The 14,472-nt window shown below is 45.0% G+C and overlaps 1 protein-coding gene across 1 annotated transcript in view; it reads left to right on the forward strand.

Moving 5' to 3' along the window:
- The window catches only part of CHSY1 (chondroitin sulfate synthase 1), a 70,157-nt gene extending 56,419 nt beyond the window's left edge, over positions 1–13,738 (forward strand). Inside the window, exon 3 of the mRNA XM_044918003.1 lies at positions 10,762–13,738. Within this exon, the coding sequence (XP_044773938.1) occupies positions 10,762–12,351 (1,590 nt within the window). The 3' untranslated portion in view covers positions 12,352–13,738. The remainder of the gene's footprint in view (positions 1–10,761) is intronic.
- The last annotated feature ends 734 nt before the right edge of the window (positions 13,739–14,472 follow it).

Raw genomic sequence — 14,472 nt, forward strand, 5'->3', positions numbered from 1 at the left:
CTAGGTGTCTCCTGTTATCTCCGAGGGCTTTTATAGTTTTGTGTTTTGCATTTAGGTCTGTGATCCATATTGAGTTAATTTTTGTGAAGGGTTTAAAGTCGAGGTCCAGATTGATTTTTGTTTGTTTTTGCACAGGAATGTTCAGTTGCTCTAACAGCATTTGCTGAAAAGACTCTCTCTGCTTCGTTATATTGTCTTTGCTCCTTTGTGGTTGCCTGTGTTTAAAAAATGTTTATTTCTATCACTACTCTAGAAACCTGATACTATAGAGGTTTTTTTAAAGATTTTATTCATTAGAGAGAGAGAGCGCATGGGGAAGGGGCAGAGGGAGAAGCAGACTCCCCACTGAGCAAGGAGCCCGATGCAGTGCGCTGGGCTTGATCCCAGGACCCTGAGATCATGACCTGAGCCACCCAGGTGCCCCAATACTATAGAATTTAAAGCTTTAAGAGCTACCCCTCCCCCCGAAACACTCCCTTTACTTCCATTTTCCCCTTTTCTTAAAGCTGTAAGAACTCAAGCCTTTGTATGGTAAATGTGGAGTGAGAGTCATTTCTCAGACTTACATGGAGTTAACTGCAGGTTTATTAAACTGGGATATCCAAAACGAGCTCTGTCCTCCATCCCCACGCAGACGCCTCGCCACCGTGTCGTGACAGAAATGCTGGCTTGAATGCGTGAAACAAAGCTATGATACCTACCATTGGCCTCTAGAGTAGAAACTGGACTTCCAGAGGCTTGAGTGCACAGGAATTGGGCTGTGCTCTTGCCCCCCTCGTCACTGGCCTTGCTGCCGTCCGCTGGTGGCCTTACCTTGTGACTGCAGCTCTGCCGGGTTGCCCTGACTCAGTAGACCTTCATCATTTAAAGCCTGCTTGAATATTTAGGTGGTGTGTGGGTGGGTGTAAGATACTACACGGTAAACGTGGTAAGTTAAAATGGTTCAAAATGTCTTTGTTTAGAATGAGATTCCACAACAAATCAGGAATCTTGACTAAAAAAACCTAGAAGGAAATGAGCTTGTGGGCCATATTTGGCCCACAGATTTATTTTGGCTCATATTTCTGTCTCTAATTCTAAAATTTGGATTAGTTGCTAACATTTAGAAATTAGGAGACTCTACACAAAAATAGCCCTCTTCCTCACTTTTCTTAAAAATCAGAAGATCTGACCCCACTGGGCCTGTATTCCTCTGTGTCCTTCCCCAACCTGGCACACTTCCCCCATATTGCCCCCATAAGTTTGTTTTTAGTTTTATTTTTGTTTTGGTTTGTGTTTTGACGATCTGTTAGACTGCGGCTTACGTCGGTTTTCCTATGGATTTGTGCTGCACTGTGAGAGCTGTATTTGGTCACGCTGACTGGCATTAGGAAAGAGCACGGTGCGGGGCTGTGGATGTGGAGGCCTGCGGTGACGATACCCGGGCACCTGCTGGGAGACACCTTCGAAGAGAGCCCTTCCTACCCTTCCCCTGCGAGCAGGCCCAGGGCTCTGCTTGTAATGCTGCCCACTCAGTACTTTATCTTTATGTGCAAGCTTATCTTTTTTTTGTTCTTGACCTTTCAAATTTTCCCTGCCTGGTAGAGTGCCTTTAATGTGAGTGTTCAGGAGGTATTTGGTGTCACATTTACGTAAGACTTTGTTCATTTAAAGATAGTTGTGCACACATTCATTCTTCCTAATGCTGCCACGTTTGCTTCTTTGTCTGTGGGGGCCGAAAGGGGATGCCTGGAAAGCTTAATTGACTCCCGCAAGGTCAAACGTTATTAAAGGGCAGCGACAGAGTTTAGATCCTTTGCTGACTGCAGATAAGGGTGTTCTTTTTCCACGGCCACTGTTGCCCATTCAAACCGCCAACTGTCCACCGGCGGACTCTTGGTTTCAGCTTGATCACTTTGCTTATTGTTTTACGTACAGGTATCAAATTACTACCAACAGTTTTCGCTATACTTTGCCAAGCTTAATTCTCAGTTCTTTTGAAATGCGTCCGACTTCTCAAAAAGGCATTTAGATTTCAGAATTCGACACTAATGGTTTGAGACACATACACACAGCTCTCATTTTTTACCACTAGAGGCCCAGTGTAATTCCCATGAAAAATCTGCTTTTTTGAATGGACTCTTTAAAATACAAAGCACCTAATCCTCGAACTTAATTGGATGAAAATCAGCAAAGCCTATACAAAACGAATTAGGAGAGAGACCTAATATGGGATTGTAGTGGCCATATGTCCTGAGAGCCAGGGTCAGGCCAGTGTACGCTGGTGATCTTGGCCTAATTATTAACACATTTTCTCTTTCATCTCAGAAGGTCCTGCTCCAGACAACAAATTCTCTGGAAACCCTACCTCCAGGTATATGAGAATGTTAATTTAAATATTTAAAACTTGTGAATAAGGTTATTTTTGAAACTATTACCAGGTATTAACGTCTCTTGACAGTTAGGCAACCTGTATTTTCTTTGAACCATTCTTCAGCACAAAAGGTTAAGAAAAATCCTCTGCAAAGAACTGAAATGCTGCACAAATCAGTATTAAGAAATAGCTGTCGATATGGAGTAGTGACTGTCTGTCGATGTGGCTGAAAGACCTATTTAATGATGTACATGAATGTAAACAGTTACCGGGAAGAACCCTGACTTAAAGAGAATGTTGGCCTTCATTGCATCGCCAAGGACATTTGCTACTGCAGACTGTAGACCGTACTCATTAACTCAAGATTCGGTGTGGGTAGTTGATGGTTATTCCCAGCTGGGCTGGAAGTTCCTGGGAATAGCGTGACCTTGATATTTATTAGCCCCTCTCAGATTTACCATAGAATGGGTCACAGTCCTGAAGCATGTCACAGTGCAGGAGATGGCTTTTCTGGAGTCCAGGATTATGGGGGTACTTTTTAGAACAAGGATTAGGGGCTGTTCTACGGACACTGGAAATTAAATGAAACACAGGGGTACTGTATGCATCTTAAAAGGCTTCCTTGAGTGTTTTTAAGCCAAGGAATGACCTTGTGATTATGAAATAACCCATATGCACACCGATTTAGTGTTTTCTTCTGCGGTACTTTTTAACTTTCCATTTTATAATACTCTTTGAAAGAATGTGCCAAATTATAGATTATTGAAATACTTTAAAATAATGGAAGTCCTTTAAATTTAAATTTGATAGTATTCAAAATATTCTTTGTAACAAAAAACCTCCGTATTTGCTACTGCATGGAATTACTAAAATGAACTATTATGAATCTCCTATCCTTAACTATTTTTATTTATAGCGGAATTGGAGGTTTGTTTTTATAAGATGGAAACAGTTAACTGGTTGCAATGTGGTGTTCTCTTCTAATGCTCCAAATACAGTTTGACTCAGTGAAGGTAGAAGCCTGTAACATTCGAATACTGTACCTTCGACCATATCAGGGTAGATGAGTAGAAGAACATCAGGGCATGACTTTAGAATTATATGTGACCGTTTTATAAAACTAGCACATAAGATTTTTTTATAAAAAACATAAGTTTTATAAAATTAGCATGTAAGATTATATAAGATCTTAGAATTCTTCATGTTGAAGGAAGCTCTTGTACAATATAGTCATTTTATAAACGAGAAAACTTGAGATCCAACAAATTCGAGTGATTCCTCCAAGGTCTTACAAAACTTACTAGTAGCATAAAGGCAATAATGTCTCCGTATAGTCTTATTTCTTAATGTTTATTTTACATTGTTATATCTATACTATCCCCTAGGGAAATAGTAGTTTTATTTCTATTACCTTTACCTTGCTAAACACTTACTTTAGTCATGCAGTTATATATCCTAAGGGTAGGGGACTTCATTCCTGTTGAATCCAGGAAATTGCCTGGAGTCCAGAAATTAAATCTTACCTGCGTCTTACTTGCTTAATGGAGAACATTGTAGTGAACAGAAAATTGGCCATAATATGGAGAAAAGAGGTATAATGGATAGAAGACGTAGATGTTCAGCATAACGATCCAGCTATTTCTCATTCAAGTGCCCAAGAGCAGAATGGTCCAGTTTCCTCTCACCTACAGCATACATACCTTCTTAAATGCAACAGGCTTCTTTAAGGGGGGGGCGGGGGGAAGTAGCAAGGAAACTAGGAACCAGTCAAGATAAAAACAAAGATAATTTGAGAACTTTGCAAAGGATTTGAAAAGGAAAAGCAAATGCCTGCCATACTACAAAGGCAGAAACGAGGTCCAGAAGCACAAAGATCACTTGATGTGAACAGGTGGAAAAGGTGATTTGGGGTAAAAGTGGAGGGGGGTAGATGGCGGTTGGGGAAGGTGTTGGGAGCTCTTGCCCAGGGCCCGGCCCCTTAGGACCAGCACCCAGCCTTCCCTTCTGGCGTTTCCCTCCACACCTCCATTGCAGGAACCACAGATGATTTCTGGATCATTTGTCCCTAACTTGGCCTTAATGTCTGTCTCATTGAAATTTTTGTTCTGAATTACACTTTATATTCCCTCTTCTTAATTCTGAGAGTGCTTGTAACTCACATATAAAAAAAAAGTTTCCTGAAATCTGCATTTCCCCCTTCCTCTCCTCTCCCACCGCATTGAGGGTAAAAAGAAAAAGTTTCCTGACCTTTCCACCAAAGCCATATATAATAAGTTTTTGTATAGAAGTTGACAGAGATTGGTAAATGTGCTGAATGACCAAAAGGTACCACTAGAAACCGATTTGGGCAGGGTATTAATATCACCATTAATACCCTTAGCTGGAGGTGCACAGCCTCCCCTGTAGACATTCTGTCTTCACACCTGTACGGTACCTGTGTCCGCATTTGCCTTTTTAGAAAAGGAGCTGTTCACTGGCATTTATTGAGATTTTTCTTAGGATCATAGCAGGTGTATATTCCATCCAGTCTGTCAGGTGCGTGGCTTCCTTGTCTAAAATGTTTATTTTGTAGTAATATTAGGGTGATGCAGGAGGGGAGGGCACCAGCTAGTCTGGACATAGACTTGGCCTTATTTTTAACAAAATAAGTGCTGTCCCCCAAACACCCATGTGCTTGCACTGGCCTGCGCCTGCGTGCTCTCCGCCCCTCTCTCTCGTCTTGCAAAAGATTTCTTCATTTAAAAAAAAAAAAAAAAAAAAGGATCTAACACAACGTATTCATTCAGACTTGGAGAGGTTAGCCAGAAGGTGCCTACGACAACTTTAGTTACTATAGTTCAAATTCTTGGTCTGTTATGGTTCCAGGGGGTTTTAAGGCTTCCATAAAACCCCGTTAGTCAATGTCAACAATTTTTTTTTTCTTGGTGTTTATGCCTTTAGCACACACATGCTGTGTTTCAGGTAAAGCTTACCTAGACATCAGTCATGATGAAGGAAGGTCATGGCCACAGACAGCCTCTAAAAGATGTTGAGAAACGTAGTCCTGAAAATGTTTGGGGATGTGGTGTCCTGGTGAGCGTGTAAGAAGAACCAATCATGCATGGAAGACCACGCACTCCACAGGACTCCCCTGGGCACTCGCTCTCCATGGGTAGGGTTTTGATAGCTGAGAGTAAGATGTGCAGTTATGTATTTGGTTTTCTAGGGAGTAAAGGACAAATAACTACATCCTTTGTCTGGAAGGATCTTTATTGTTCCTCAAATATACTGCTGATTTTTACATTTAAAAATACATTCTAGCCAGAGGACCCCAGCCCTGTCCCGGTATATTAGTGACCAAGTATATCCTGTCCATCAGTCCTCATTAACCGTCCTCTTCTGCGTTGAAATCATGCAGCAGTTTCTTGATACCCGCTGTGCATAAAGACTTTACGGTCCATTATAAATTTACCATATACCTGCTGAGTGTCTTGTGTCAGGCATGAGCTCGACTCCGAAGATAAAGGTAGCGAACATGTGTGCACTGGTTCCCTCAGCCTGCTCCAGAGCTCTCTGTCTCCTCCGTCTGTTGGGGCCGCCAGAACAAAAATACTGTCGCCTGGGTGGCTGAAGCAGCAGACATGCATTCCTCACGGTGCTGGGGGCTGGAAGTCCCAGATGGAGGTGTCCGTAGAGTCAGGGCCTGGTGAGGACCCTCTGCCTGGTTTACAGACCTGCTTTCTTGCTGTGTCTTGCCATGGCGGGGGGGGTGCGGAGAGTGCTCTGGGCCCTTCATTGAAGCCCTCATCTGGGCCCCCATCCCACCGTGGCAGCCGCACCCTCACAATTTCCTCTAAACTCAGTCCCCTCCCATAGGCCACACCTCACCCTCACATTGAGAGCGCCTCAGCGTGTGAATTTGGGGGGCACAGACACCCAGCCGCTGTACTCTCCTTATGGGACTTCCTTGCACTATCATTCTGGGGCTCTCTTTCTTCTCTGCCATAGCCCTTGTTTCCAGGATGCTGTATGATGATCCTTCCAGATAGATTCCCTCATTCTAGGAGGGCACATCCTTTCATAGCTGGGAAAGACTGAGTATGAGGTAAGACAGTCCTCGACTGCTTGAAAATCTCTCTTCTGCCCTCCTGTTTGATGGATCATTTGCTTGGGAGGAGAATTGTACGTTGGGAATAATTTTCACTCCCACCTCTTATTTCTAGATGGCCTTTTTTCCTTGTCTTTGGAAGTTTTCAGATTGCTTTCTCTGTGGTGTTCTGAATGTGTGTTCTTTGTACCAAGTAGTCGGGGTTTGATTCAGGCAACTGGTCCTTTCATTCTGAACCCATTTTCTATATTGTTATTTTCTCCCCGGTGTGCTTTCTTGTTATGGAATGAATACTTTTCTGTTTTCTGGTTTTTTTGTTGTTTCTGTTTTCTGGGATATTCTTCAACTTTATCTTCGAACTCTTCTCTTTTGTGTTGCTATTTTATGTTTATTTTCAAGAGCTTTTTCGGTTTTCTGATTTTCTAACAGTATTCAGTTTTTGTCTCATGGGTGTATTATCTTCTGTGTGGATGCCTTCTAGGTTTGTCTTTTGTTTCTCTTGTTGAGTTTTCCTTCTGTTCACTACATTGTTTCTCTTTCCATCAAGCTTTTGTTTCTTTGTCTCCATCTCTCCCATTGGAACAGTCTTTCAGCTGCCTGATGGTCCTTGGCTGTTGATCCTCATGGAAGACTACAGCAGTGAAAAAGCTAACTGGAAGCTCTGTAAGGCAAGATTTCTTAAACCAGTATCTTCGCTGTAGTGATCCAGCCGTTTGGGTGGTGCTTTCTGTGGGAGGACTCTAGAAATGTATGGCACTTTGTAGTTGATCCAGTCTCCTGCTCAGGATGGACAGTGGAGGGTAAATATTTTGGGACTAGTTGGGAAAAGGGCTGGGAACCCTCCTCTTCAGACGTTTGTTTCCCTCCAGTTGTCGGCCTTGATCTCACCCCTACCCAGGTGTTCAGATCGCATTTCTGGAGAAATTGAAGTTCAGGTTTACGTGCTTACCAGTGAACTAACCCAAGAGGAGTGAGGGGAAAGGACCTGTAGACAGTTATATTCAGGAACAACTGCCATAAATGATATGATCATGTTAAGAAACCTCCAGTATTTGCTACGTGCCCGTCCTGATTCAGTTACAATTGGGAGGCAGTCCTATATCAATTTTGGCAACACCCCCATCATCTAAATGGCAGAGTAACTCGGAGCATGTCTTTGAAGATGCTGGACATCTGCTGCCACCCTCCTTACCCCACTCCTATGATGGGGAGAGGGGAGTGTCCCCTGGCCATGTCGGGAGGGGTGAGGGGGTGTCACTGCTCCACAGTCATCCAGTCCCGCTGGGTGCGGTACTGGGCCTCACCCCTGCCTTTCATAGCACCTTTCCTGGGGTTCTGAAGGGCGTAGAAGTCCTCTTCCTTTGCTCAAGTTCATTTCCTCCGAATTTGGGGGCATCTCTTACCCCCTCCCTGTGCCTCCTCTCCCATTCTCTTGGTCCTTGTGAGTTTATTCCTTTCTTCTTTCTTTCTTCAAAGAGACATTTGGGAAGAGAGAATCATGTGGGTTCTACTACTTCATTTTTAGCCACAGGCCTCCAATTTGTATTTTAAGAAGACCATTCTTGCTACTGTGTCGAAGGGCCCTGAGGGAAGAACAACAGAATTCTGCAGGGAGCCCCATAGGGAAGCCCCCTTCCTTCTGGGCTGGGCAGTGCTGGCTCTCTGCAGGGGTGGGTGGGGTGGGGTGGGGGTGGGGGCAGGAAAGAACACCTCCTGCTTTCAGGTTGTTCTGACCTAATTTTGAGAAGCAACCTGTAAGGTTCAGCGTGTTCACTGGAAACGGAGGGACCTTTCAAACAAGTCACAGTTCTTCATGCCCACTGTTAGAAATTTGGAAGTTATAGGTGGACAAAATGGAACTAATAGGTATTACAACAAATGTATATGAAATGATGATGTAGCCTCCCATCGTCCTGCATGCGGTCGTTATTTTACTAGTTCCCAGCCCTGGAGCCCTGGCTGCTGCTGACTCGGCTGTGATAGAAGGAGCACTGCTGTGGCCTTTGCTCCCCCCCCCCCCCCCCCAGTGGTGTCCTCAGGCGGGCTCGGCGTCGGATCGCAGGCCTGCTGTAGGGTGCCTGTCATGAAGGCTGACCTTGCGAAAACTGGAAGAAGGGCCTCCAGGCTCCGGCTGGGGCACGCAGCGGTGAGGGGGGAGGGCCGGACAGGCTGTGCTTGCTTCATGTCCCTAGTACCTGCGGACAGGATGCGTTTTTCCTGGCTTGGCAGCCTCCCAGGACACTTTTGTGCCCATGCCGTGCAGTTGGCGCCCAGGACGCAGCCCGGCTAGGCTAGATGAACGGGAGCACACTGGGCAGGAAATGCCCGAAACCTCTTTTGTTGTAACCCATATGGAAAGAAAGGCAAAAGATCAGGGTCCTAGGCCAGCCCCTGCCTCGGGCGTTTAGGTTAATGTAGTGCTTCTCCTCGCCCACTCTGTGGCCTTGAGCTGGGCCTTGGAGGAGCTCAGGCCTCCCTTGCTTCACGCTCTCCCCACTAAGCAGGCCCTAGACCACTGCTTTGCTTCCGGCCATGGTGCAGCTTCCCGTGGCTCACGGGGGCAAGAGGTCGGACGCACCCTGTGTGGGCCCGCTGCCTCCTGGCCCGGATGCTCTCCAGGGCTGCGTGTGCTCTGCTTCTGCTCTTGCGTCTGTTCAACTTCGCCTTTGCTAATTAATTGTACAGCTTGGAAATGATGTCAGTGGCTAATTCCATGTCCCCATGTCCTGTGTTGGTCACAGACCATGTAGGAAGCGAAGTTGAAAAGAGTGAGGGCCCTTCCGAGATGTTGTCATTCCATGCTAAGTCCCCCTCTGCGGACAGACCTCGTCCAGGAGAGGAGAGCTGAGTTTGAGAAGGTCAGCATTCACCCGACTCGCAGCTCCCTGAGAATTAAGTGAGCGAGTGGATGTGGGTGGAGGCCTTGCACAGAACCCGGCCTGCATTCCTCGCCCTCTCCCTCCCTTCTCTCTCTCTCTCTCTCTCTCTCATTCTTTGGAAGTGGTTCCCTTCTTTTTACTCTTACTGGCTTTATTTATTGGTAGCTTGTAGTATTGTACAGAAGAAAATGGGATGTAAAAATGCTAACCTATGTTTTTCTGTTATGGTGATTGCCATGTGTCAGGAAAGAAAAAAGTAACAAGTAAGACTTTCCAACGGCAGAGAAACTGCTTGGTTCAAATACATATCACCCTATCAGGAGTTAGTATTTAGCGTATGAACAAAACCCAAAAACGAACCACAAATGAAACAGGACTCATTGATCACATACCAACTTCAAGTGTTACTAAGATGTTTTTTTGTAGGTTTTTATTCTTCGTTCCAGGAGGCATTGTAGACACTCATCATCTCGTCACTCGGACGTACAGGGGAATTAAGTACATTCCCTGTTTGATTTGAGGGAACATGCCCCATTTGGGCTGATGGACCTCCAACCTTTGTCCTCCTTGCCCCCAAACCGGTATCAAAGGACAGGGGGTGAGTTGGTGGAATAATGAGCCCCTTTGCATTGCCTGCCTCTTAGCTCAACATTCTGAGCCTGCCGGAGACCTGGTGCTGAGCAAACAGGACCCCCCCACTCCACCCCCCCCACCCCCGCCTGCACAGAGGCTGTGGGGGGGCGCACTTGACACAGGAAACAAGCAGGCATTGAAAGGATTTTCAGCGTGTGCACCTGCAGTGACCTTGCAGCATCTTGGGCTCCCCGACCGCATGCCCTTCCCGTCGGCCGGCCTCCTCCTCTTTCCTTCTCTTCAGCTCACCAGAAGTGGTATTAATCCTGCATCAGGTCATACTTGTGGAGTTTTCCTTTTCACTCTGTCGATGCAGTTTATTCCCAGACAGGGGTAGCCGCAGGGCCTGCTGTTCCAGAAAGGCAGCAGCTCCTGTTGGGTGCCAGTTTTCAGTGGGGGGGACTTTGGCGCTTGGGTTCCTCACATGGGCTTGGTGGGGACCCAGCCTTCTCTTCCAGTTATGCTGACTTGGGGCACTGTGATCTCAAGATCACACTTTTTCTGTATGAAAACTTTCTCATAATTCTGTTTGCCTGCAGAATTATATGGGCCGACTCTGGTTATTGATGAGTCTTCTTTCTTGAAGCAGTTGATATTTCTTCTTCTTCTAATATCACTGGACTGCTGGAGATTGGGCTTTACCCTAAGGACTCTGGTATGCTGCGGCTCATTTGCAAAGATTTCTAATATTTAGAGTTTTTTTTTTTTTTTTTAAGATTATGCAGGTGTGTAAGGAAAGGCGAGGAGAGAGGGACAGAGTCACATGATACCAAAATAGCCATATTTCTTTGTTGTTTTTTTCTTGACAGATGCAGCAGCTTTTTTATGAGAATTACGAACAGAACAAAAAGGGGTACATTCGAGATCTCCATAACAGTAAAATCCACCGAGCCATCACGCTGCACCCCAACAAAAACCCGCCCTACCAGTACCGACTGCACAGTTACATGCTCAGCCGAAAGATCGCCGAGCTCCGCCACCGCACCATCCAGCTGCACCGGGAGATCGTCCTGATGGGTCGGTACAGCAACACCGAGATTCACAAAGAAGACCTGCAGCTGGGAGTCCCCCCTTCCTTCATGCGCTTTCAGCCCCGCCAACGGGAGGAGATCCTGGAGTGGGAGTTTCTGACCGGGAAGTACTTGTACTCGGCCGCCGAGGGCCAGCCCCCTCGGAGAGGGATGGACTCCGCTCAGAGGGAGGCCCTGGATGACATTGTCATGCAGGTCATGGAGATGATCAACGCCAACGCCAAGACCAGAGGGCGCATCATTGACTTCAAGGAGATACAGTATGGCTACCGCCGGGTGAACCCCATGTACGGGGCCGAGTACATCCTGGACCTGCTGCTGTTGTACAAGAGGCACAAGGGGAAGAAGGTGACCGTGCCCGTGCGGAGACACGCGTACCTGCAGCAGACCTTCAGCAGGATCCAGTTCGTGGAGCACGAGGAGCTGGATGCCAGGGAGCTGGCCAACAGAATCAATCAGGAATCCGGATCCTTGTCCTTCCTCTCCAATTCCCTAAAGAAGCTCGTTCCCTTTCAGCTCCCTGGCTCAAAGAACGAGCACAAAGAACCCAAAGAGAAAAAGATAAATATCTTGATTCCGCTGTCCGGGCGTTTCGACATGTTTGTGAGATTTATGGGAAACTTTGAGAAGACATGTCTCACTCCCAATCAGAACGTCAAGCTCGTGGTTCTGCTTTTCAATTCTGACTCCAACCCCGACAAGGCCAGGCAAGTTGAACTCATGAGAGATTATCGCATCAAGTACCCCAAAGCGGACATGCAGATTCTGCCCGTGTCTGGGGAGTTTTCAAGAGCTCTGGCCCTTGAAGTGGGGTCTGCCCAGTTCAGTAACGAATCTTTGCTCTTTTTCTGTGACGTTGACCTCGTCTTTACTACAGAGTTCCTTCAGCGGTGTCGAGCAAATACAGTTCTGGGCCAACAAATATATTTTCCAATCATCTTTAGCCAGTACGATCCAAAGATTGTTTATAGTGGGAAAGTTCCCAGCGATAACCATTTTGCCTTCACTCAGAAGACTGGCTTCTGGAGAAACTATGGGTTTGGCATTACTTGCATTTACAAGGGAGATCTTGTCCGAGTCGGTGGCTTTGACGTTTCCATCCAAGGCTGGGGGCTCGAGGATGTGGACCTTTTCAACAAGGTTGTCCAGGCAGGTTTGAAGACGTTCAGGAGCCAAGAAGTAGGAGTGGTCCATGTCCACCATCCTGTCTTCTGTGATCCCAATCTCGATCCTAAACAGTACAAAATGTGCTTGGGGTCCAAAGCATCCACGTATGGGTCCACACAGCAGCTGGCTGAAATGTGGCTGGAAAAACACGACCCAAGCTACAGTAAAAACAGCAATAATGGCTCAGTGAGGACAGCCTAACATCCAGCTCTGCTGGAAGAGACGTTTTTAATTATCTAATTTATTTTTCAAAAATTTTTTGTATGATCAGATCGTTTTTGAAGTCCATACAAGGATATATTTTACACATGATTTTCTTACAAAGGACTCCTTGATGATTGAGCTTTTTGAACAAAAATGTGATCATGTTTGCCTTTGAACACATTTTCTTGCTGAACGTTGGTGTAGCAGACCTGCTTAATGATGACTTGAAATGTACCTGATGAACAAAACTTTGTTGTTTGGTTTTGTTTTTTTATGCATTTCCTTTTCAGAACCCCCGCACCCCCTTGCTACAGTCGTCTGGCTGAAAACATGAACGTTCCTGCAAAGTATTATTGTAACAAAACACTGTAACCCTGGTAAATGTTTTGTTGTAACTGTTAACATTGCACAGATTCTACCTTTTGTCTTTTTTTTTTTACGACGATTTATTTTTTTTTTAAGCCATTTCGTGTTCCAGTTGTAAAATAAGGAAATGTGATAATAACTGTATCATCACGGTCGGGAGAGCTTTCCAAAGTTGATTCTTTCCCCCAAACTTGTGCTCATCGTGGTCACGTAGTTTTAAAAACAAGGGGAGGAGAAGGACAGTTAGATGTATGGCTGTTCTTGTGGTCGTTCGTGTGGCTTAACGGACCTGGCATTAAATTCCAAGAAGGATTTGGCATTTTTTTTTTTTTTCCCTCTTCCTGACCCTTCTCTTTAAAGGGTAAACTATTATTAATATTTAGAATGGCAAAGAAGAATTATTGTAATAAATCTAATGTACACAAGTTAAAGCAGAAGCAAAAACCCGCCCTCATGGAAGCATTGGGGGAAAACGTATTTTGGTTTTGTTCACTTCATCGTGTCTGCGTTACATTATTGGTGGCAATGGTTGTTTCATTCTTTAATTACTGTTTTGTTTTATTCTTTGTATCCGAAATACCTTTAATTTATTTAATATCCATTGTTTAGAGTTCTGCCGTTTCTCCAGTACCTGTTAGTTATTAGTATTTATGTGTATCAGGAGTGTGTTTAGTGTTCTTTTATTTGCAGTAAACTGATCTCCAAAGATTTCCTTTTGAAAACGCTTTTTCCCTCCTCAATTTTTACATTCCTTCCTGTTTTACTAAATACTAAGTGTTCTATGACAATTTTGGTGCTCGCATGCTTTGGGGACAAAAGTGAAATGCAGTCTGTCATGACACCAGAACGTTTGTTTTCAACTCACAGATCCAATGTGCCTTAATAAATTGTTGTTTTTTTTTTTTTTCATTTAGATTTCGGTCAGTAATAGACTTGCCATTTTAATACACATCGTTGGAGATCTGCTTATTTGTAAATAGTCTGTTGCTCATTTGGGAAAATAAACCAGTGAACAGTATTTTTCTATTGTACTTTTCAGGACCATTTTGTCTCATTACTCCTGTTTTAGCTAAGAATTGTATTACATTTGAAGAGTAAAACTCTGAAACACTGATTTCTAAAGGTTTCCAAGTTATTTGAGGGGAATATTTTGTGTAGACTGCAGTTTGGGAGTGATGTGAAGCTTTCAAGTGCCTCTTCCGCTATTGTCCCTTAGAATGAATTTTTTTTTTTTTAAAGATTTTATTTATTTATTTGACAGAGAGGGACAGTGAGAGAGGGAACACAAGCAGGGGGAGTGGGAGAGGGAGAAGCAGGCTTTCCATGGAGCGGGGAGCCCGATGCGGGGCTCGATCCCAGGACCCTGGGATCATGACCTTAACTGAAGGCAGACGCTTAACGACTGAGCCACCCAGGTGCCCCACCCCCCCAGGATGAATTTTACTTTTGTTCCTCTTCAGCTTGCTGAATCTGTGTTCCCTAGAACAAGGGTCTTCAAACCCATTCTAAGTCTCATCTAGCTTCTTGGTACACGTGCACCTTCCTGGCCCCAGAGTGGGACCGACTGGGCCCATTAGAACCTGCATTTTAACAATGCCCACGTGAGGCTGTGTGCACGAACATTCTCGGAGTTTTGGGATAGATCTAACTACAGGATAAATTGTGTATAGTTGCTATGTAATCGAAGAATCAAAAAAAGTAAGACCTTTGATGTCAAGGTAGCAAGCTTTGTGGAAGCCAGTCCCACTCCCA

The sequence above is a fragment of the Neomonachus schauinslandi genome, chromosome 9 (assembly GCF_002201575.2).
Source record: "Neomonachus schauinslandi chromosome 9, ASM220157v2, whole genome shotgun sequence".
NCBI lineage: Eukaryota > Metazoa > Chordata > Mammalia > Carnivora > Phocidae > Neomonachus > Neomonachus schauinslandi.